Raw genomic sequence first — 25,236 nt, forward strand, 5'->3', positions numbered from 1 at the left:
AAATGAGAGCTGGCATTGCGAATAAAGTATTACGTCGACTACAGATGACTATAAAAAGGTGAATTCCCTTAGGTTTTTCCAGAGAGGAAGGTCGAGTCCACTGTGCTGAGTAAGGGGTGCGAGTGGAGGCGTTGGGGGGGAAGTATATTACTTGGGTTTTTCCAGAGAGGAAAGGTCGAGTGCACTGTGCTGAGTGAGGGGTGCGAATGGAGGCATTGGGGGGAAGTATATAACTTGGGTTTTCCAGAGAGGAAAGGTCGAGTGCACTGTGCTGAGTGAGGGGTGCGAATGGAGGCATTGGGGGGAAGTATATAACTTGGGTTTTCCAGAGAGGAAAGGTCGAGTGCACTGTGCTGAGTAAGGGGTGCGAGTGGAGGCGTTGGGGGAAGTATATTACTTGGGTTTTTCCAGAGAGGAAAGGTCGAGTGCACTGTGCTGAGTAAGGGGTGCGAGTGGAGGCGTTGGGGGGGAAGTATATTACTTGGGTTTTTCCAGAGAGGAAAGGTCGAGTGCACTGTGCTGAGTGAGGGGTGCGAGTGGAGGCGTTGGGGGGGGGGAGTATATTACTTGGGGAAAAAGCAGAGGCTCCGTCCTCAGGCGTTGCTCCTCTCGTCTATAGTAAAAGTCTCCACGGGGCAGAGGCTTCTCAGGCGTTGCTCCTCTCGTCTATAGTAAAAGTCTCCACGGGGCCTTTGCTCAGGGCCTGGATGTCCTCCAGGAGACTGCTGGGAGTGACGATGTGGGTTGACCCTATAGAGTCGAAGAGAAATTATGTTTATTTATTTACTAGGCATACATTCATTCTATGACATCATATATGTGTGTGTGTGTGTGTGTGTGTGTGTAATATGTCCTACAGTACGTGTCGTTGCCGTGCTTATTAGTTATAACCAAGTACTAATGGTTCACCAGTTCACACATTACCCTACACTACTGATTATAGCCAGCAGGGGGTGTGATGCACCAGTAAAGGAGTTTGGTCAGACACTTACATTATTTAACAGAAAAGAAAGCTTGTGTGTGTGTGTGTGTGTGTGTGTGTGTGTGTGTGTGTGTGTGTTTATAGTTTATATACGCAGGAAAAGAAAAAAAAACAGCAGTGTATATTTTGTATAATTTATCCATCTAGCCTCTCTAGTATGCTATACCACTTGCGCTCACCTATGATGACCTCACAGGACTTGACCGACTGGGTGACCTGGTAGGCACAGCGCATCTCGGAATAGCACATCCCTCCAACGATGAAGATGATGAGACGCGCGCCCCCGCGCCGGTCGTCCTGCGCGCCCTTATGCTTCTGTCTGGCACTACAGCACAGAAGATAGCAGGACATCATTACAGACACTGTTCCTTAAATGCTTCTGTCTGACACTACAGCACATAAGACAGCAGGACATCATTACAGACACTGTTCCTCAAATGCTTCTGTCTGACACTACAGCACAGAAGACAGCAGGACATCATTACAGACACTGTTCCTCAAATGCTTCTGTCTGACACTACAGCACATAAGACAGCAGAACATCATTACAGACACTGTTCCTCAAATGCTTCTGTCTGACACTACAGCACAGAGACAACAGAACATCATTACAGACACTGTTCCTCAAATGCTTCTGTCTGGCACTACAGCACATAAGACAGCAGAACATCATTACAGACACTGTTCCTTAAATGCTTCTGTCTGACACTACAGCAGAACATCATTACAGACACTGTTCCTTAAATGCTTCTGTCTGACACTACAGCACAGAGACAACAGAACATCATTACAGACACTGTTCCTTAAATGCTTCTGTCTGGCACTACAGTATTGTAGAGCAGTGGTTCTCAAGCTTTTCAAGGCGTGATCCCACAAAATATCACATTTGAACTGAGGATCGCCCCAAAAAGCATCACATTTGAACTGTGGACCCCCCAAAAAATAATCATAGTTGAACTGAGGACCTCCCCAAAATAATCATATTTGAACTGAGGACCTCCCCAAAATAATCATAGTTGAACTGAGGACCTCCCCAAAATAATCATATTTCAACTGAGGACCCATCCAAAATAATCATATTTGAACTGAGGACCTCCCCAAAATAATCATATTTGAACTGAGGACCTCCCCAAAATAATCATAGTTGAACTGAGGACCTCCCCAAAATAATCATAGTTGAACTGAGGACCTCCCCAAAATAATCATATTTGAACTGAGCCCACCCCACACACACACCCTGACTAGCACTTGGAATTGTAGTAGTTAAGTACTTTATTTGAACTATTTAAAAATGTTTTTCAAAATAGAAAAAAAAGGCAAAGTAATTTAGGGATAAGCGGTTTAACATGGATGAAAATAGAGCCGTACGTGTGCAGCCATTGCAGCTGGTCTTTAAAAACCTTTAATGCAGTTATATATATTTTGACTGGCACCTTTCCTGACACTTATCAAGTGTATTTATATATATTTTGACTGGCACCTTTCCTGACACTTATCAAGTGCATTTATATATATTTTGACTGGCACCTTTCCTGACACTTATCAAGTGCATTTATATATATTTTGACTGGCACCTTTCCTGACACTTATCAAGTGTATTTATATATATATATTTTGACTGGCACCTTTCCTGACACTTATCAAGTGTATTTATATATATTTTGACTGGCACCTTTCCTGACACTGACACAGTGTAAGTACGGTAGCCATACATGGGATTTCAAATGAAAACAAAACATTAGATTTACCGGCAATTATAAAAATGTGAGCTTCAAACTCCTACCTGACCGCACCGGACCCGTTCCAGGCTGCAGGACATTCGGACTGGTGTGGCCATTCCTTGATGTCCAGCTTGTTCTCCACAGCATCCTGGATATGACACATCACACAATTAATTAATGCATAATATTATCCTGGCATTTCCCGTGTTTCATTCACATTCCATCTAGCTTCGCCACTACTCATTGGCCGATGAATGTAAGCCATGACACGAAGAAGAGACACTGTCCTGTATTACTCATCACAGTAACACAATCTCATCACAGTAACACAATCTCATCACAGTAACGTGCAAAATGATGCACAAAAGGAGCTTTTTTGAGGAACATATTTTGTAGAATAATAAACAATCTCTCATTCACAGTGTCCGTAAGGTCAGTCTCCTGTGAACAGGTCAGGAAACAATGTTGCAAATCATCCAGATGTTTTGGGGTTTTCTTTTTTAAATAATTTATAACTTTCTCCTTATCTTACCTGACTCCATGGAAAAACAGTGTTGCCATCTCCATTTATTCTAAGCAAATTTGTGCTTGTTTTTCTGTAAAGTCGCTTGTAAATGCATGCATTAGTGCTGCTGGGGTTGTGCAATAACAAGAAGTCATGTGTGTTTTGTTTTAGCTTGTACAGTATGTTGTTTTGTGATATGATGCACTGATTGGTTGGCACTTTTAATTTCGTTGTACACGACACGTTGCAATGACAAATAAAGATCTATCTATCTAAATATTGGCAGCTGCAGTTTACGGTTTTTTGGGCTCGTTTCTAAATGTATATAGTTTCCTATTTGGGCTTACTTTCTAAATGTTGTTTAAACCAGTGTCTCAAATATGTTCACGTCAAGGACCCCCCCAAATGAATATGAATTTGGCCACAGACCACCATATGAAAACATTTTGTGCCAAGGACCCCCATACAAGTATTTCAACATTTATGAGATTATCTTTGAAAATAGCAGATCTACAAGCTTGTGGTGAGCCGTGTGTGAGCTTGTAGATCAGCTATTTCCAAGTGCTCATGTGGCCATAGTTGCTTATTTTGGGGCTGGTTTTCATAGACCTGGTTGTTGCGACCGTAGGTCTCAGATTACTATGAAAACCTGCAAAACCTGTCCGCAGTCCGAAGTCACCATATATGGAGGCGTGACCTGTCTTGTCAGTCAGTTCACGCCTCTATGTATGGTGACATCACGCCTCGTGACATGCTCCACATATGGCCACCTCCATATATGAAGACATGGAGAAGACTGGATCATCACCTAGATCTGCACATCTGGGTCCAGCCAGCAACTCTACATCCGACCTCAAACCTCAAACCCTTAGATCTCAATATATGGAGCTGACCTGGTCTGACATTATGTTGATCATTCCCCACCCGTCCTTCCTCTTCGATGTCTCCCTTTTGTGATACCTGTCCATTCAAAGTTATTAGTGCAGCCGCGCCCGGCAGCCTGCGAAAACTAGCGTTCTCAACAGGCCCGGCCGGCCCTACCTGGGCCCTGTTCTGACATTCCATATGTTGATCTGACCTCATCAAACCCTGTACACTCAAGAAACGCTCCATATATGGCAAGTACAGAATTGTAGGTCTGCTATTTTTGAAAAATCAAATCTGATCTCAGGTCAGAATGGGTTAATCAGACGAGTGTGTGTCCAGTGGAAACCTCGTATGAATCTGATCTCAGGTCAGAATGGGTTAAATTCCATTAACAATGAACAGAGTACATTTTCAGCTGAATGATGATTCAGCGATCGGGTTGACATTGACACTGCCACGTAGAAGACTCCTGCTCTTAGGGCTGACAGCTGCAGAAAGACTGCTCGTCCTAAGATGGAAACCTGCCCATGAACTGGGGAAAGTTGTCCTGACTTCCCGCACAATGCTCTGGGCGAAGCTCCGCTGTGCTGAACCAATGCTCTGACTTCCACATGGATTGGACTCATATTCACCGAGCAATATGAGCTCACATTACAAACTCAGTCAGCGTGGTTTTCCTGCGACGTCACCAGCACGTCACGGCTGTTTGTTAGCACCGTTCTTAAAGATACAGAACCCTATATAAAACTAGTTAATTTATTGTCAGGCGCACCCCAGTGAAAACAATGAAAATGTTTAGTCACACTTGACGGCTTTTGCGTCAAACTCTGGTCGTCGCACAACACCTTTTCGCAGCAGCATACATTTAGTTTTAATCCCTCAGTGCCAGAGGGTTATACAACTTCCATGCGGTGTACAGCATCATGCTATTACAGGGCCTTCACCGTGGGACAGCACAGTAAAGAAAAGGATAATACATACATACTCTTGATACTAGCTATCAGATGACCTAAATCTGATAACCCTTCTTTTGTGTCATTCCTCGGTTTTCACATGGATGTCTTTCAGTTTCAGGGAGAACCGAGCATAGCACAGTGACCTATATTGGGTCTCTGAATGACAGACCCTTCCCTGTCCCATATCCTGTCATAAACCCACGTAGCGGTAGCACCACCCTTTCCTTGCTCCACCCAGGCCAGAAGGTTGCTTCCTTGCTCCACTCGGGGGCCTTTTATATCTGCTGTTATGTGACTCGGCTCAGACGGATCTAAATAGTATCAGGTCATGCGCTTCCTGTTGGAATATTCCGTAAGTGGATTTTTTTATTTATTTTTTAATCAAATAAAATCCATTGAACTGACAATATTATCAACTAATGCCAACAGTTTCCTCCAAGTAAGCATACATAGGCTTTAACTCAGCCAACAACTAGTGCGAATGGATTAAAACGTTACACAACTATCACACCTTAACATCCTAAAACAAAGACATAACCTGGATCACAGGTTTTGTTGAGTGAACGTCTTATTTCTTTTTTTACAAGGTTCAATTAGTTTACTGCTCCTACATACCATTTCAGCTCCCATTGTGGCCTTAGTTCAGGTTACTTAACACCCACTGACCTCCATCACATCTTTGATGACTGGCGTCCATCTGGAGAGGTTGTACGTCTCCTCCTGGGAACGGTCCCTCCGGCTCGGCTTGCGTGAGAATAAACTTGTTGGCTGCAAAAAGAAAGAAAAAAAAGGATCCAGCCAGTTCGTCGACTAAAACTAAGACGAAAAATGTTCGTCGACTACCTTTTTTCACTGACTAAAACTAAATAAAAACTAAATAAAAACGAATCTATGATGATTTTAGTCATCATAGATTCATTTTTATTTAGTTAGTTAGTTTAGACTAACTGACAATTTCGTCAACAAATAAAAACTAGACTAAAATGTTAGGAAGGGACTAGTGGACAAGAGATCCAGTTTTATGCTGGGTTGCATGCTGAAAATAGCAGATATACAATCTCACAAGAGATTGTATATCTGCTATTTTCAGCATGCAACCAAAGTGTAAAAATATGTCATTACAACGACATCAAGGCCGGTCAAAACACATTTTAGTCGACTAAATCTACAGTTGATTTAAATCATATGACATTTAGTCGACTAAAACTAGACTAAACACTAGAACATTCCAGGTGACTAAAATGTGACTAAAACTAAGTGAAAACTATTCAAGAGACTAGGACTAAAACTAAAATAGAAATTTGCTGCCAAAAACAACACTGGATCCAGCTGACATGGAGAACTAAGGGTCTTGGCTAGGGTCAGGGTACAATTAATTAAAGACATCGGGATGCAAAATGATAGGACCGCATTTGAAAGTGGTTACTTCTTTTTTTTTTTTTTAAGATATTTTTTTCGGCTTACGCCTTTTATTGATTTTTTAAGGGACAGATAGTAGGCTGACAGGAAACGGGAGAGAGATGGGGGGATGACAAGCGGTAAAGGCCGTGTCGGGTTCGGGAGTCGAACCCGCGGCACACCGCGACTGGATCACCAGTCCGGTGCCCAGACCGTTACGCTACGGCCTGGGCCGAAAGTGGTTACTTCTAATGGCTCACATGCTTGGTCATTGGAAATTGATGATCATCACTAATTAAAAAAAGAAGAAATTGTCACCCATACCATTACCGGCGCTGAGATGATGGGAACACCCAGTTCTTTCCAGTTCATGATAAACTCTCTGTCGGCCTCGATCTTTACATGCTGGATGAGTTTGTTTAGGTTTTCCTCAGTAGTTCCTAGTTCGTAGCGTACACAAAAAAAAGACAGATATCTTTCTTCAGGCAGGAAAAGTATAGAACAAGTCGTCCAAACCGATTATGAATTTAAATCTATATTTTAGGATGATGGGGATTCATTTTGTTAAGACATCAGTTCCTTAATTTTGAGTGCATGTTAGAACCAAAAGGTCTGTACTTTGGGGGTCCCAAAGCACAATTAGTTAATATACGGTAGATGGAATCAAAATCAGTTTTTATCACTTTAACCCTATAATTAGGTATGTCCCGATAACTCAAACTGTGCGTTAGCCGATACCGAATACCGATACCAGTGTTCGTGATCTCATGTTGTGTTTATAGCTATCTAGCTATATATCTCGTGTTGTGTTTATAGCTATCTAGCTATATATCTCGTGTTGTGTTTATAGCTATCTAGCTATATATCTCGTGTTGTGTTTATAGCTATCTATCTATATATCTCGTGTTGTGTTTATAGCTATCTAGCTATATATCTCGTGTTGTGTTTATAGCAGACTCCTCACTCAAATGTGCAAACTCCACATGTCCCAACATTATATTTACCTGCCATAGTGCCAACCCCTTCCTTACCCCCGTGTCGGATCGGTGGTTAGACTGGCATATTCACCGATACCGATATGGCCCGATGTGACAAATAAGGGCCGATCCGATACAGTATCGGAGATTCGGGACATCTCTACCTAGAATATACGGTACATCAGCTATTTGAAAATAGCCAATCTACAAGCTCTTTTTTTTTTTTTTTTTTACATCACAAATATACACCTGGCACAACATACTTTCAGATGGGGGTCTGCGTGTCACATATACATATTCATTTTGGGGACCAGTGCTCTAGAACAGTGGGTCCCAAAAACCTTTAGGTCGAGACCCAAAAGAGAGATTAGACGTTTGCCCGGGACCCAAACTGGTGAAAATAGCAGATATATACATATTAGTAGAGCAGCTGTTTTCAATACTTCATGATTATTATATTTTTTTTATTCATGGAATGTCTTAGATTTGTTTGTTTGTAAATGCATGAAATGATTTTATATTTTATATAGATCTATATTGTTTTTTTTGTATTAATGTAAGGGGGGGGGGGGGGGATTTGTGTGGAGTCTGTGTGGAGTTTGCATGTTCTCCCCGTGTCCTCTAGGGTAGGTACCCTCACATGTTCTCCCCGTGTCCCCTAGGGTAGGTACTAGGTACCCTCACATGTTCTCCCTGTGTCCCCTAGGGTAGGTACCCTCACATGTTCTCCCCGTGTACCCTAGGGTAGGTACCCTCACATGTTCTCCCTGTGTCCCCTAGGGCAGGTACCCTCACATGTTCTCCCTGTGTCCTCTAGGGTAGGTACCCTCACATGTTCTCCCCGTGTCCCCTAGGGTAGGTACCCTCACAACAAACATGAGTAATCCTGGTCTCTAAACTGCCTCCCCCTGGCCAGCCGGGGCGCCTGATGGGGGGGAAAGGAACTGGTTGGAATAACGTGTTCCTTCCACGCGCTACGTCCAACCAGGGAAAATCCCCACAGCTGGGATCTTACCGTTGAGGCTGAAGATGTAGAGCAGCACAGCTGGGATCTTACCGTTGAGGCTGAAGATGTAGAGCAGCACAGCGCGGATCTTACCGTTGAGGCTGAAGATGTAGAGCAGCACAGCGCGGATCTTACCGTTGAGGCTGAAGATGTAGAGCAGCACAGCTGGGATCTTACCGTTGAGGCTGAAGATGTAGAGCAGCACAGCTGGGATCTTACCGTTGTGGCTGAAGATGTAGAGCAGCACAGCGCGGATCTTACCGTTGAGGCTGAAGATGTAGAGCAGCACAGCTGGGATCTTACCGTTGAGGCTGAAGATGTAGAGCAGCACAGCTGGGATCTTACCGTTGAGGCTGAAGATGTAGAGCAGCACAGCTCGGATCTTGTCGTAGGTGCTGTACGGGTGGAGGAGCACCGGGAGCAGCGTCCGCATGGCGTCCTTCACCTTCACGCCATCCACGTCTGAGCCCACGGCCAGGTCCTAACGAATGAATGAATTGCATTTTTATAGCGCTTTTCCAAGTGCTGAAAGAGCTTTACAACGGTTCATTCATTCATACATTGGGAGGTGAAGCGGCGAACAGTCGACGCCAGCGTCCTCACTTCCCCACATTCACACACCGACGGTGGCGAGCTCACACCGACCGACTCATTGGAGGCGATGTAGGGTTCAGTGTCTTGCCCAAGGACACTTCCACATGTGGACAGGAGGAGGAGCCGGGATTCGAACCGCCGACCCAGGGATCATTGGATGACCTGCTCTACCTCCTGAGCCACAGCCACCCACAGTCCTACACAGTAACACGCACACAAAGGATCTGTCTGTCTTCATATGGTACCAGATTAAAACCCATTTTGACCTGGTGGGAACGATTCTACAAAATGTCTTCTAAATCCTGAAAGTTTTCTGAAAAAGCCCATGCCTCTATGTCAGTCGTTTTGTCAGACATTTTCATGTCAAGGACACCCAAAAATATATGTAATTGGCCGCCGACCCCCATCTGAAAATATGTTGTTCCAGGGACCTCCCCAGAAACAAAGATTTGAGTTAAAAACGTTCACTCTGAAATAATATTATGGTGATTTGCACATTTTCACGATTTTTCAAAAATAGCAGACCTACAAGCTCATAGCGCGCCACTCGGTTGCGCGCTATGAGCTTGTAGATCTGCTATTTTTCAACAGCTAAAGCATTACATAATGCTTTAAAACACCAACAGGGGTTCCCGCCCAAAATGGGTTAAAGTGTCTAGTTGCCTCTTTTGAGTACATTTTGCCCAATTTGACTATGTTTACACAATCATTTCATTGTAGATTTCTTAAGAACAAAGTGAACACATACTGCTCCGGATACTAGAACGTTTCCGGGAGAATCCATGGTGTTAGGTGGACAGGTTGTGTTTACAGTAAAAGTTAAATGTACCTTAAATAGTTTTTAAACCAACAAACCTGTTCAGCTTTGCAGAGCTTCTCGACTTTGTCCGTGAATATCTTCATGCAGTCCTCAGCCAGGTGCAGATGAACTGCTTTCTATGGTTCAGACAAATGCCAGAGGACATACCACATAGAATTTACAATTTAGGCATTTAGCAGACGCTCTTGATCCAGAGCAACTTACATTAAGCAAAACACTAAAGCATGGCATACATGACATCATAAAAAGTAGTTATCATGAATCATGTATAAACTAAGAACGTAACAGTGGAGTATCTATGTCAACTATACATACTATACTATATTATATATTATATACTACTGTACGTAACGAGCTATGTGTCTGTCTAAAATACTATCTAAGTCTACATAAAGTGCTATCTAAGGGGCTAGGCTAGGGCAAGTGCTATGGGCCATGGTGGAGTCTGAAGAAGTGGGTTTTCAGACTACGCCGGAGGATTGGGAGTGAGGCTGCAGTTCTGACTGTGATGGGAAGTGCATTCCAAAGTTTTGGAGCCAGAAGGGAGAAGAGTTTGGGACGTGTGGAGCGTTGTCCCGGCGTTTTTAGTGAAGGTACCTTCCCGGCGTTGGCTGAATGTTAATAACCTCCTCTGGAAGGAATCGCCTCTAATCGTGAGGGAATTTGGCTCTATTAGACAACTACCAGTATTCAAATTATGGACAATTAGTTTGTAATAATGTTTGCTTTTCAGGCACTTCTAAAAGCACAATTTGCAACAGTAGTAAAAATGAAAAGTAAAAAGATAGGTTAGATTATATCTTCAATAGAAATACGTACTTTGTTTTCTTCTTCTTTTTTCTTCACATTTAAACTAGGCTTGTTTAATTGCTGAACTATGTTTAAAAACGTACTGTCATGAGTAAAACGATGTATTTGCTGATGGGATTAACCCATTTTGACCTGGGAACGATTCTACAAATGTCATCTAAATTATGTTTTCTGAAAGAAATGTTTCTACATGTCATTGGCGCTCAACAATTTCAACGACCCCCAGAATTATCTGTATTTGACCGCCAACGCCCATCTGAAAATATGTTGTTCCAGGGACTCCCCCAGAAGCAAAGATATGAGTTAAAAACGTATATTAAAACGTATGTTAAAAATATATATTCCAAATTTGTGCCACATTTTCACGATTTTTCAAAAATAGCAGAACTACAAGCTCGTAGCGCGCCACTCGGTGGCGCGCTATGAGCTTGCAGATCTGCTATTTTTCAATAGATAAATTATAACATAATGTTTAAAACACCAAAAGTGGTTCACGCACCCAAAATGGGTTAAACTAAACTATGTCACCGAAAAGCTAATGGTAACTAACACACACAGTATATCAGTTCCCGAAACTAACCCCTTACAGTTACAGCAGTTACATCTGGTGATTTTCCATTCACTCAGATTTCAGGGGAGTCAACAGCACCACCACCAGACATTAAGCCTTAGAGGCACTGTACACATCCACATCTTGATGCACATGAGATCACTTCTTAGAAAAAGGCCTTGAATGATACACACCCAGGCAGATTCTAGCCGTCACATGACACCGCCACCACCACCTACCTGGGTCTTCTGTTTCCGGAAGGCAGGCATTTTCTTCATCAGCTGATTTAGGCCACTTATTGTAGTCTGTAAAAAAAAAAAGAAATATGTTGGCAAGGGAGGAAAAAAGAAATCAAGAGATTTGAAAACGTTTTTTTTGTGCTGCTGCTGTTATGATGAATAATAAAGGCAATGAAAATAAATGAAAAACATCAGTGATCTTCAACATGTATTTCTCATGGCATTGTCAAGGATTAATTAAATACATGGAAAATCGTAAATCTTACAGAATCTGTAAATACTGAAAAGGGCTCTGTGCGATACCTTTGAATCCGGCTGTTTCGTCTTCGCAGACATTTCCTTCACGAGTTTGCGAATTTGTCTGTTGTAAATAAAGAGAAAAAAACGGAAAAAAGTTATTTCACATGATTGCAACTGCCAAACATAGCCAACATGTTTTTCACAAACACTAATGCTCTATGGAAAGTACTAACATATAATTTCGTATAATATAATAATAATAATAATAATAAAACTTTATTTGTATAGCACCTTTCATGACATGAAATGCAGCTCAAAGTGCTTTACAGAACAATGGAGAATAAAAGAAAAAGCAAGGCAACGACAGTAATGCAATACAGTGAGGACATGAATAACAAAAACTAAAATAAAAACAACTAAAAGATCAATTAAAAGCAATGTTGTATAGGACAGTAGCCAGTAGTAATGTCATTTTATTGAACAGATGAACTACAAGAGAGCAAACGTGCTTATGTAAGTCGAGTTGAATACGCTCTACATACGTTATACAGCTGCCTCGAGCCAACAGAATTAAACACCCGATGACGTCAGATTACTGAAACTCACACGGAGACCTCGGCGATGTGCATGTGTCTCAGTTGAACCCAGAGCACATCTTCCTCGTTCAGCACGGCCTCTTTCTCAGAGCCATCCTTTTCCTTGTACCTGAACACACACAGGGAAACGTTTGCTTTAAAAGGGATAGTTCAGATTTTTTTAACTTAAAGCTGAATGAAATACTTGCCAATAATCTAGTGTTTGCAACTGTATTCATTGATTGCCCCGAGTCCCGTGGTGGGAGTTCTGCTCTGGTTTTGGTGAAATATCAAGTAGTTCCGGTCATTTTGTGGGGGGGGGCAGTGGGGGCCACGCATTAAAAGTAAAAGAATCCACAAAACTAACGTAGTTTGTATTGTTGACCTATTTCTAAAATATGAGTGCAACTTTCGTTCATTTTTGACCCCTCTATCACATGGAACTATGTTTTTTGTGTCCATATCACTACGCCCAAAAAACTTGTTCCATGTGATAGAGGGGTCAAAGTTGAACAAAAGTTGCACTAATATTTTAGGTCAACAATACAAATGACGTTAGTTTTGTGAAATAATTAACTTTTACTGCACCCCAGTGCCCCCCCACAAAATGACTGGAACTACTTAATATTGGCCAAAACCAGAGCAGAACTCCCACCACGGGACTCGGGCAATCAATTCATACAGTTGCAACCACTATATTAATGGCAAGTATTTCATACAGCTTAAGTTAAAAAAATCTGAACTATCCCTTTAATTTAAAACCTAATATCTCATCTAATGTGTGAGGCTGTGAGCATAGATGAAGTGCAGTCAGTCATCTTGGTATAACTACATAGAAACACAAGCAAGCATGTATACTTGTAGGTGTTGTTCTGGATAGGGATGAGGTCGTAGGTCATGGCCTGGTAGGTCAGTTCATGTAGGATGGGGCTCACGGGGTCGAAACCTCTCTCGACTATCAGCAGCTGAGCTTGGGTCTTTGCCTGATGGGACGGCGAAAACACAAAAAAGAGAAGAGAAAAGACAGCTATGAAGCCAACTACAATGTCACAAAGCCACTCCTAAAACCAGTGTCTAACTTCTCTACATGGCACAACGTGCCAGGTCAGCTGAAGTGCAGTGTTGTTTTTGGCAGCAAATTTCCATTTTAGTTTTATTCATAGTCTCTTGAACAGTTTTCACTTCGTTTTAGTCACATTTTAGTCACCTGGAATGTATTAGTGTTAGTCTAGTTTTAGTCGACTAAATGTCATAAGATTTTAGTCGACTAAATCTACAGGTGATTTAGTCAACTAAAATGTGTTTTGGCGGGCCTTGATGCCATCGTAATGGCAGATTTTATACTTGCTGAAAATAGCCAATTTACAAGCTTGTAGATCGGCTATTTTCAGCATGCGACCATGTGTAAAATGACTTATACTGGATCTCTTGTCCACTAGTCCCTTTATAACATTTTAGTCTCGTTTTTATTTCATGACGAAATTGTCGATATATTTAGTCTTACTTTTAGTCATCATAGCTTAGTTTTAATGTAGTTTCCATTTAGTTTGTCAGTGAAAAAAAGGTAGTTGACGAACATTTTTCGTCTTAGTTTTAGTCGACAAAAACAACACTGCTGAAGTGCAGGAACAAATGAAACCACTCACTAGTGATACCTGGCTAATTAGACTGTGTACAAACAATATCTCCGTATGATGGGAATATCATGACTATTTAAACAAAGTATACAGTGGAAGAGCCTAGAATTCATGAAGTGTGTTTGTTGTCAAGTTATATAATTTGCCCACTAATAAAGACTGTCATTGTCAGGTCAGTTAACCTTTGGTATTACAATGTATTGTTTTAAACAATGCGGTTCAATTACTAAAGGCCTTGTTTATTTTGTCGATATTATCTCAGAGAGGTGCCTCACCTTCTTCTTGCCACTGTCATCCAACTCGTAGTGTCTAGCCAGCTTGTTGTCCACCAGTTCTGCCAGTATTTTAGAATTTTCCATGTTGCTGTGGATAGTAATAACAAGTGATTAAACACAAGTCATCATATTATTAGGACAATATAGTACTGTAGAGACGCGCTGGTCACAATTCTACTAATGGCTCGTACACACTGCACGACATTTGCTCCGGTTATGCTGTCGGGAGCATTTTTGGCGCCCGCGCTCGGCGCGCTGACAAAACTCCCGGTCTGACGCAAAAGATCGGCCTTTGATCGCCAAGGTTTTGCTGGCTGTGTGTGTGAAAGGAGCTGCGAGGAGATCCAGCGCCGATAAAAGCGCTCCAGGGCGTTTCTGAATATCTATCAGGTTTGATATTTCACTCTCTCGCCATCATACAGTATGAACTGGGTTTGATATTTGGCTCTCTCGCCATCATACAGTATGAACTGGGTTTCTCTCGCCATCATACAGTATGAACTGGGTTTCTCTCGCCATCATACAGTATGAACTGGGTTTCTCTCGCCATCATACAGTATGAACTGGGTTTCTCTCGCCATCATACAGTATGAACTGGGTTTCTCTCGCCATCATACAGTATGAACTGGGTTTCTCTCGCCATCATACAGTATGAACTGGGTTTCTCTCGCCATCATACAGTATGAACTGGGTTTCTCTCGCCATCATACAGTATGAACTGGGTTTGCGAGTTGCGACCCGAGAAGGCCTGTATTACAGCCAATGAGAGCACAGGACAGCTGTGCTCACAGACTCGGCCTGTCGACTGTATCGATAGATGATCAGATAAATCAGATGTATGAGAAATATTACGCATTATGCCAGCTAGATATGGGCCAATATAAAGTTAACTAAGAATGTACAATCTTCTCAAGTTACCGAAACATGTGTAGTGTACAGTAAGTGTGTCAAAAATATATTTCAAGTTGTAAAATATAAATCCCATTCATGTATTAACCCTGCACTACTTCTTAATTTACTGTATATATATATATAGTACATTTGTTGGATCATTTGACATTTCATCTACCGGTAATGCGGAGAAAAAGGGACCTGTAAGCAAAAAGTCTTAATTTGGCAAGATAGAAGATACTATAAGGGCGGCTGTGGCTCAGGAGGTAGAGCAGGTCGTCCAATGATCCCTGGGTCGGTGGTTCGAATCCCGGCTCCTCCTCCTGTCCACATGTCGAAGTGTCCTTGGGCAAGACGCTGAACCCTACATTGCCTCCAATGAGTCGGTCGGTGTGAGCTCGCCACCGTCAGTGTGTGAATGTGGGTGAGGTGAATGTGCAAGTGAGGACGCTGGCGTCGACTGTTCGCCGCTTCACCTCCCAATGTATGAATGAATGAGTAAGGCGCTTTGAGCACTCGGAAAAGTGCTATGAAAATGTAATTCATTCGAAAAAATGTAATTCATTATACTGAGCCTTTACTTCGTCAATATTTATATAATCCATTCTTTAATGTCTCCGTGAACGTAGGTTCTCTGAAAAGGTCTCAATCTGCTTGGGGGGGGGGGGGGTGAACTGTAAACCTGATACGGTGTCTTACTTCTTGTATCTGACCCCTGGGTATTCGTCCAGCGTAGCACAGAGTGTCACGATCTGGTCTGCGATGGTCTCCAGTGTCTTCCCTTTGTCCTCACTCTGGCTCCGGTATATGCTCCGGAACGCCCCGGGATTATCACACGTGAACACCTGAAATGGAAATGGATTTTATTTTAACCCATTCTGACCTGAGATCAGATTCATACGAGGTTTCCACTGGACACACACTGGTCTGATGAACCCATTCTGACCTGAGATCAGATTCTAAAAATGTCAGTCGTTCTTCGATTTTTCAAAAAAATTGCAGACCTACAAGCTCGTATCGATATGAGCTTGTAGATCTGCTATTTTTCAATAGCTAAAGCATAACATGATGCCGACACCAAAATGGGTGCACGGTCAGAATGGGTTAAAAATGACTTTTGATTAAATGAACAATTCATACATTGTATTTTATACTGAACAATTGACAATTGACACTAGGCTAAATCCCTTTATTGTAAATAGATTTAGCCTAGTAGTCAGTGTTGTTTTTGGCAGCAAATTTCTATTTTAGTTTAGTCATAGTCTTTGGACTGAAACTTCATTTCGTTTTAGTCACATGATTTTAGTCACCTGGAATGTCTTAGTGTTAGTCTAGTTTTAGTCGACTAAATGTCATAAGATTTTAGTTGACTAAATCTACAGTTGATTTAGTCGACTAAAATGTATTTTGGCGGGTCTTGATGCCGTCGTAATGAGTGTTTTTACACTTAAAAAAATAGCCGATCTACAAGCTCACAACGCAGCTTGTAGATCAGCTATTTTCAGCATGCAACCAAGTGTAAAATGACTTATACTGGATCTCTTGTCCACTAGTCCCTTCCTAACATTTTAGTCTAGTTTTTATTTGTCAACAAAATTGTCAGTATATTTAGTCTTAGTTTTAGTCATCGTAGCTTAGTTCTCATTTAGTTTCCATTTGTTTTCGTCAGTGAAAATAGGTAGTCGACGAACATTTTTCGTCTTAGTTTTAGTCGACGAAAACAACACTGCTAGTAGTGCTCAGATGTGGAGCACACTATGGAAGAAAATAACTGTTATGAATGACGGTGACTGCATGTGGTTATGTAATGATGATACGGAATGTGGGAGACACAACAATAAGAACAAGTTAAGTCAAGCTAGAGGGACAGTTTTCATTTCCCTTGGAAGAATCCCAGATAGATCAGTTCGTTGTTGTCACGGATTCCAGTGGTATCATCAGACAGTGATACACTGATGTCGTCATGCTCAGTGAAAGAATTATGCAAGACGTTTTACCCCATTCCTGATTTTGCATTTTTTTCCAAAAGACAATGTGATATCCAAGCTACCAAATGTGTGAGGACTCACTTCCATTTTCTATTGCACACTCATACAAGTCAATGTATTTAACAGCTTTCATGAATTATCTTATTCCATTATGACTAATGCAGAAAATGTAATTTACTGCTTCCAGTTTTTTGGTTTCTGCAGTTTCCAGCGGGGCTGTCACTATGACGACATCATTACATGTAGTAGTTTAGGAGCAGCCAACACCCTTCCCAGTTCCCAGCACTTGTCACAACACCATACAGTGAAAGAATATGACCAAAATCAGGTCTTACACCATTTCGCCGTTAACCCATTCTGGGGGCGGGAACCCTCTTTTGGACCCCACGTCGAAATAAAATAAAAATAAGTCTTCTATACCTGACAGTTGTCAGAAAAACCCATGTTTCTATGTCAGTGGTTTTCATGTCAACGACCACCGAAAATTATATGTAATTGACCGACGACCCCCCCCACCCCCCCCCCCCCATCTGAAAATGTGTTATTCCAGGAAGCAAATATTTGAGTTAAAAATGTTCGCTCTGAAAGAATATATATTCAAAGATTTGCGACACATTTTCAAGACTTTTCAAAAAATAGCAGACCTACTGTAGAAAGCTTGTAGCGTGGCACTCACGTGGCACGCACTATGAGCTTGTAGATCTGCTATTTTTCAATAGCTAAAGTATAACGTAATGCTTAAAACACCAGAAGGGGTTCCCGCCCAGAATGGGTTAAGTATATTATTAAGTTACATAAACACATGTTCAATTAAAGAAAATTACATTATTTGGTACAAGAATTTGGCCGAAAGTAAGCATGAAGAAAGAACCAGTCTTACTTGTGCCTCCTGTGGCAGAAAGGAAATGTTTATTTCCTTACAGACGCGTATGTACTTTGCGCAGTGCTGCTTCATGTTGTTGAACAGCTCATCTGGGCAGTCTGGTGGAAAAAACAAAGTCTGCATGTTCAATTATATCAATCACAGCATCACTGCCCATCACAGCAGTTTCTTTTTTTTTTAATCTTTATAATTTTTCACAACTGTGTCAATTATCTAATGTGATCCTGTGCTCTACACACCCTCCGCCAACCTAGTCCATGGGGAGAGCAACGGACTTGAACTCATGCAGCTGTGCTGCTCTACATCTTCAGCCTCAACGGTAGGCCTACCTTCTTTTTGTTGTCTCCACCAGGCCGAAGGCATGTGGGGAGAGTATGTTTTGCACTCCGTCCGTCCGCGTGTCCGTCCGTCCGTCCGTCCGTCCGTCCGTCCGTTTGTGTGTCCGTCCGTGTGTCCGTGAACAGCTAATCTCGGCCACCGTTAACCCGGTCGATGCCATATTTTGCACACACACTCCCTGGATGCCAACCATGAACCTCTGCCCCAAACTTTCCAGAACGGCCTGTTATAGCGCCACCAGGAGGCCGCTTTGTGCAAAACAAGTTTTTGCACAGTACACCTACAGATTTTGTCCAAACATCACGCAAATTGGTACACAGTCTCTCTAGAGCCATTCAACGAAACGGGTCTTTCAGATTTATCAGACTCCATCCTGATTGGTTAAGATTGGCTTCCAAAGTTCACAGGAGTGCTCAGTTTCAAACAAAATGCTGCAAATCATGAACACATCGCGTGATTTCCGTGAAATTGTGCACCCACATTCCCACTAGGCCGAGGACGAAATGCCACATGAACAATTTCAACTCAGCCTCAAGGTGGCGCTATAACTGGCCGAAAAGTGTTTTTACCTCTAACTGCACGGATCTGTGGATAACCTGGTGGAGACCTGTGCCCGGAAGGGCACTTTTTCTAGTTTTATATTTTTTTATCCCACGATTTTGTAACCCATTTTTCACCCCTTGTGTAAATTATCTAATGTGATCCTGGGCTCTACACACCCTCCACCAACCTAGTCCCCATATATGGGGGACAAGGGGAGAGCAACGGACTTGAACTCATGCTTCCTTCATGCCTGAGTGTCCAAGTTGCTCCTTTACACCTGACATGGGGGAGTTTCCCTGGTTGGACGTAGCGCGTGGAAAGGAGCACGTTATTCCTAAATCATAGTATATATGTATAGCATAATATAGTATATATGTATAGTTTATATGTATAGTTTCATTATATAGATATTCCACTGTTACGTTCTTAGCTTACGCATGTTTCATGATAAATGCTTTTTATATAATGTATTCCCATGCTTTTTTGTTCTTGCTTAATGTAAATCGCTCTGGATTAAGAGCGTCTGCTAAATGCCTAAGTTGTAATTCCAAACAGTTCCTTTCCCCTCCATCAGGCGCCCCGGCTGGTCAGGGGGAGGCAGTTTAGAGACCAGGTTTACAGCAGTTTTTTGTGAGGGTACCTACCCTAGGGGACACGGGGAGAACATGTGAGGGTACCTACCCTAGGGGACACGGGGAGAACATGTGAGGGTACCTACCCTAGGGGACACGGGGAGAACATGTGAGGGTACCTACCCTAGGGGACACGGGGGAGAACATGCAAACTCCACACAGAAAAGGCCCTTTCGCCAACCCCGCCTCGGGTATGGGCACCGATGACGCGGAGGAGGAAACACGCCGCCAGCACTACCAACTGTGCCACCGTGCCCCCACAATCACAGCAGTTTCCCTTGTGTTTGACCAAGAGAAAACGTACCTTCCCTCTTGAAATTGTTTTGTATAGTAAATAGTCTTGATAATATAGGCGAGTAAATAGTTTTGAGAAAGAATGCTGCTATTTGTCCCAATGTGACTGCAAACACGTTGCTGCAATTTGTTTAAAAAAAGCTTTATACCCTGTATAACAACTATAATGATACAATGCGACATAGCTGTTTACAAAAATGCTGTACCCCCTCCAACTGTATATATACTTTCCCCATTTTCAACTGTATTTATTATATTTAGACACTTGTTTTGGCAATGTAAACGTATGTTCATTGTTTTCTCATGACAATATAAAGCTCCTTTGAATTGAATTGAATAGTAGATCCAGCTAGCCATCATTTACTTACAGTCAGTAAACTTGAATTGAATAGTTTAATAGTAGATCCAGCTAGCCATCATGTACTTACAGTCAGTGAAATAAACGTAGGCCGCTTTATACTTGGGTTTGATCTTGAAGTCATCAATAAAGGCGTTCACACACTATGGAAAAATATGAAGAGATTAAGAGACATCAAAGCAGTAATTGCAATACAACAATTCAATTAACCCATTCTGACCCGAGATCAGATTATAAAAATGTCTTCTACATCCTGACAGTTTTCTGAAAAACCTATGTTTCAATGTCAGTCGTGAGTAATCTTTCAAAAATAGCAGACCTACAAGCTCATAGCGTGCCACAGAGTGGCGCGCTATGAGCTTGTAGATCTGCTATTTTTCAATAGCTAAAGCATAACATAATGCTAACAGCAAAAGGGGTTCCCCTGCCCAAAATGGGTTAAGAGATATCAAAGCAGCAATTGCAATACAACAATTCAATTCAAATTCAACACAGGACAAGTGCAGAAGAAAACTAGTTTTGCAATCATATGGAACATGGTTGTAAATGAGACATAACATAAAACCTTGATAGTTGGTGACATGAAGTAAATAGCCTTCATTTCTGGAACAGGTTCTCTGCTTTTGTACAGGTCCTCCACAACTTACAGAGAGAGAAAAGAAATGTACAAGAAAAGGCATTCCATGATCAAGTAATATACAGTATGCAAAGAATTACATATTTAAGCCAATATCAAGATACAGTAGTCGTGTTCATCCCCCATATAAAGTGTCTTTGTGTACTCTAGAAAAGCACTATACGTTTGAGATATTATTAGTAGTAGTATTTCCATGACATGTGACATCTCTCAATAATTCAGTTTATCATATCATGTCCCAAAGTGTATTGCTGCGCTATGATTCACAACTCCATTCACCCAAACATGTATGTCTCTCTCCCTCCAATTCTGAATCTCAGACATACCACAGCCTAAAGTAAAGTGTGTTGTGGTAAACATTTTGGTTTCACATTTGCATATTACCAGCCATTAAGTCTGTTTGATAAAAGTTTAAAATAAACATATTGCAGTTGATCCTGTGTTATAAGCATGGTGCATAGCCTTGCTGTGTAAGAATGTCTCATGTAATGACACTATATAAAGAAATGTTTAATGCTTACTTGTGATTCCCTCTGACATGAGATCTGACATTTTGCAACATGATGAGAGGAGCTTGGTGGTGAAGGGGTCCAGAATTAATATCTATGGAGAAGATGAAAGTAGATGAGCCATAACTTAAAACTTACATTTGCTAGAGCTCACTTTTGGTACTCAAACACATTGTAACAGAGTATTTAAATTACTCACTTTTCATTCAGGTGCCTGGCTGAAAATATCTATTCTGTAACACGTTATAACAGTTTCCTTGTGTTGCTGTATAATTGCGTTGGTGCTGTGAAGATGATCAAACCTAACCTAGACTAAACTTGTAAATGTGTATATTTGTGTATGTACATTAATTACAAAATTAAAGATGAATTGTGTGACATCCCGGGCCTACCTTCCATACTTCCGATTTTTTACAATCTGCAATGATTGTCTCCTTTAATCCTAAAATAAAATAAAATAAATACTGTAATTAACACAAATAAAACAATCTGAATTGGATGCACTTGGCCATTCATACCGTATCCTATACACAGTAGTTTCTTACTACTGTGTGGTTTGCATTAAATAGTCATGACTCAGAAAACATTCTGTTTTACACTAGTATAATAATACGACCACACTCACAAATGAATTATAACTTTGCAGCAATAGCTGGTAGTTGTAAATGGTGCATTTGTATAGCGTCCTTAACCAGCTGTACAGAACTGGACTGTTCACGGCAGAGCGCTCGCCTTTGAACAGACTCTGAAACTACTTTAATTACTTACTTTATCCAAAGTGCTTTACAATGTGCATTACACACACACACACACACACACACACACACACGAAACTATGTCAAGGTACTGTACCTGTACCAACCAGCCTGCTCATTGGGAGCAGTTAGGGCATACATGGGCAACTGGCGGCCCGGGGGCCACATGCGGCCCCCATCATCACTTAATGTGGCCCTCAGGTTAATATCAGAATACTGATATAGTATTGATTGTTACAATTCCAAACATGACCCGGTTTTGTATGTCCAAGCATGTCCAAGTATGTCCTAGCAGCGGGGGGGGGGGGCTCTAGGCTACAGAAAGTGACTGCACCAGCCAAAAGGTATCCTCAGGTTATAAGAATATATAAAGTGGATAAATAGGGCACTTATAGAAACACAGTTACATTAAGAATAAAGCATGCAAAAAAGAGGTGCAGGGTGTAATGAAAAGATTAAGAGAATCAATAAACAATAGAATTTCAACATAATTAATATCATGTTATCCATTTCCATCTTTCCACCTTTCCATCCATTAATATTATGGATGGAAAGGTCCTTCCACAAACACAGCTAATCATTTTTAATGGATTTTTTGTTTTTTTGTTTACACTGTTTAGTGTTTACACATCTGCAGAGGTTCGAGAGGGGGTGCATACTTAGTTTAGAGTTAGACCTAGTGATTGGTTAGACATAAGGTTGATGAGGGGTGCGTTAAAACGTAGATTCATACTTAGTTTAGACCTAGTGATTGGTTAGACATAAGGTTGGTGAGGGGTGCGTTAAAACGTAGACCTGGGGGGTTCATACTTAGTTTAGACTAGTCATTGGTTAGACATAAGGTTGATGAGGGGTGCGTTAAAATGTAGACCTGGGGGGTTCATACTTAGTTTAGACTAGTCATTGGTTAGACATGAGGTTGATGAGGGGTGCGTTAAAACGTAGACCTGGGGGGGTGCATACTTAGTTTAGACCTAGTCATTGGTTAGACATAAGGTTGGTGAAGGGCGCTTCCTTTATGATGAATTCCTGTTCTGTTCTTTAACTATATAGAAGTGTCTATTTGTACGTCTCTAAATGTTTTGATGAATTGAACAAGGTGGACCCTGTTGTAAACAAACAAGTGTAATGCTTAATTGGGTCGTCCACTCACAGTTAACAGTCTTTGTATTGAGTTTGTGCTTGAAATGTACTGTAATTCTGCAAACTGTTAATATTTAAATCAATCAATCAATCAATCAATCAATCAAAGACCTGGGGGGGTGCATACTTAGTTTAGACTAGTCATTAGCTCTGGTCCATAGCCAATGCTTCTATGATTCTGCCCTCATAGAAGCATTGGCTATGGAGTCTGGACCAGAGCTAGTCATTGGTTAGACAGCTATAGGTTTAGGTGTGTGTCGGTCGGGTAGGACAACTAGGACAACTGGTTGATTTCCTGAAGCTCGATCATTATCGCAATATAATTGCCTCTTGATGAGCGAGAAGAAATGTCAACATACTCCTAGGAGACCCGAGGTTCAACTGTCCGCCACCCGGTCAGGACTCGCTCGGACATTTACGGAAACCACTGAACAGACACGACACCAGCTGACCCAACTGTGTCACCAACAAACAACACTCACCGTCTCTGTCTCTGTCCAGTATAGGATGTGAAACTAGATTCCCAGGGGATTTGGGGGGAAACACTCTCACAAGTCACCACCGACCAGCGACCAGACACTAGTTTTAGCACTTCACGGCACTTTAGCCGTTAATATTTTGTATAATTAATTAAAGTATCCACAACACCTATGGATTTATCTTAGCCGTAAAGAATAGTGAATCAAACCTATGATATGACTGACATTCCAACATCCGAAGTCACGAAACACAAACACACTTACACACGTAAACAACAACAGTTCCGATTCTGGATTACCAAAGACACAAAATACAAGAGATAGTGAGGCCTATACGTTAACTGTTACGTCTATTATTATTATTATGAATGACGGCATCGATCAGTAAAACTTACTTTGCCAAACAACTTTTTTAAGCCCATGATCGGCACCAGTTGCCATCTTGACTTATATTTTTCCACTGGCTGGCTGGCTGGCTGCGCCTCTCTTCCTGCGTCCTGTGCTTTCTACGTCATCATCAACGTCAACGTCGACAAGTGTGCGACAGAGGTCAGTTGTAGTTTTTTTTTTTTTTATAAGATTTTCAGTTTTTTGTAGACAAACAACCCCACATATACCCCTCAGTTGTAGTTTTTTAGACTTGTATTCCCTTTTTCTTTAGAATAATATATAACTTTCATCATGCCAACAATGCTGATCCTATTCTGTTGTTATGTTCTTATTTATATTCACCTGTTTGTGTTTGCGTATGAGAGCAATGTTATTCTTTATTGTTGAAATATTTAATATCTAGTATAGACTACTGTGGTTAATCTTTTTTCACTGTTCACAACAGCGATAGTTATTTAATACTATTAATATTGTATTTGACATAATATGTTGTATTAGTTTGTTTATTCGCTTGTGGAACGCCCTACCAACAGTCATTAAGACATGCGAATCCCTTGACTCCTTCAAAACCGTTCTCAAAGGGCCACCCCTTACCCCCCTCACTGTATATGTTTCTTTTCCCTTTTTACCTCCTTTATGATGAATTCCTGTTCTGTTCTTTGACTACCGTATATAGAAGTATCTATTTGTACGTCTCTAAATGTTTTGATGAATTGAACAAGGTGGACTCTCTTGTAAACAAGTGTAATGCTTAATTGGGTCGTCCACTCACAGTTAACAGTCTTTGTATTGAGTTTGTGCTTGAAATGTACTGTAATCATTCTGCAAACTGTTAATAAATATTTCAATCAATCAATTGTTTTGTTTGAGGATTTCAGGGCTGAATAAACCATATGGCCTATAGCCTAAGATTTAGACTCTTTTGTAGATTTAAAATGTCGATAAAATAAAATCTACGACAGTCTAAACCTTATATGCTACATAAACCAATCACACTCGTTTTCCCATTCAGATCTTTGTTTTCCTGCCCTCTCCATAAGCATTATGCCCAGAACATTATACATGTCACACCTATTACCTTACACATCCTCCCCTAAGGTGCACTTCTCTGTGTAGATGATTGGTCGTTTGCCAGGGGGAGGGGGCAGGTGAAAGTATTTCAACCACCACGCCACAACAGAGTCGCTGAAGAAAAGAAGTAACATAAGAAGAAGTAACATATATTAAGTGTAAGAACCAGCAC

At 41.3% G+C, this 25,236-nt stretch overlaps 1 protein-coding gene across 1 annotated transcript; it reads right to left on the bottom strand.

Annotated features, from left to right (window-relative positions):
* Nucleotides 1-547: 547 nt before the first annotated feature.
* On the bottom strand, nt 548-24,094 carry stxbp3 (syntaxin binding protein 3). Its single transcript, XM_083768098.1, has 20 exons — nt 23,999-24,094; nt 21,619-21,668; nt 21,239-21,320; nt 20,646-20,722; nt 20,151-20,223; nt 17,912-18,012; nt 15,743-15,888; nt 14,153-14,240; nt 13,099-13,223; nt 12,272-12,370; nt 11,729-11,786; nt 11,426-11,491; nt 9,862-9,942; nt 8,758-8,893; nt 6,754-6,869; nt 5,698-5,799; nt 2,766-2,851; nt 1,162-1,307; nt 646-750; nt 548-589 (listed from the first exon to the last, which is right to left on the bottom strand). The coding sequence occupies exons 1-19, from the start codon at nt 24,042-24,044 to the stop codon at nt 647-649; spliced, it is 1,782 nt and encodes a 593-aa protein (XP_083624224.1). The 5' UTR covers nt 24,045-24,094; the 3' UTR covers nt 548-589; nt 646.
* Nucleotides 24,095-25,236: the final 1,142 nt, after the last annotated feature.

The sequence above is a fragment of the Protomyctophum parallelum genome, assembly GCF_964188405.1.
Source record: "Protomyctophum parallelum genome assembly, chromosome: 6".
In the NCBI taxonomy this organism is placed as follows: Eukaryota; Metazoa; Chordata; class Actinopteri; order Myctophiformes; family Myctophidae; genus Protomyctophum; species Protomyctophum parallelum.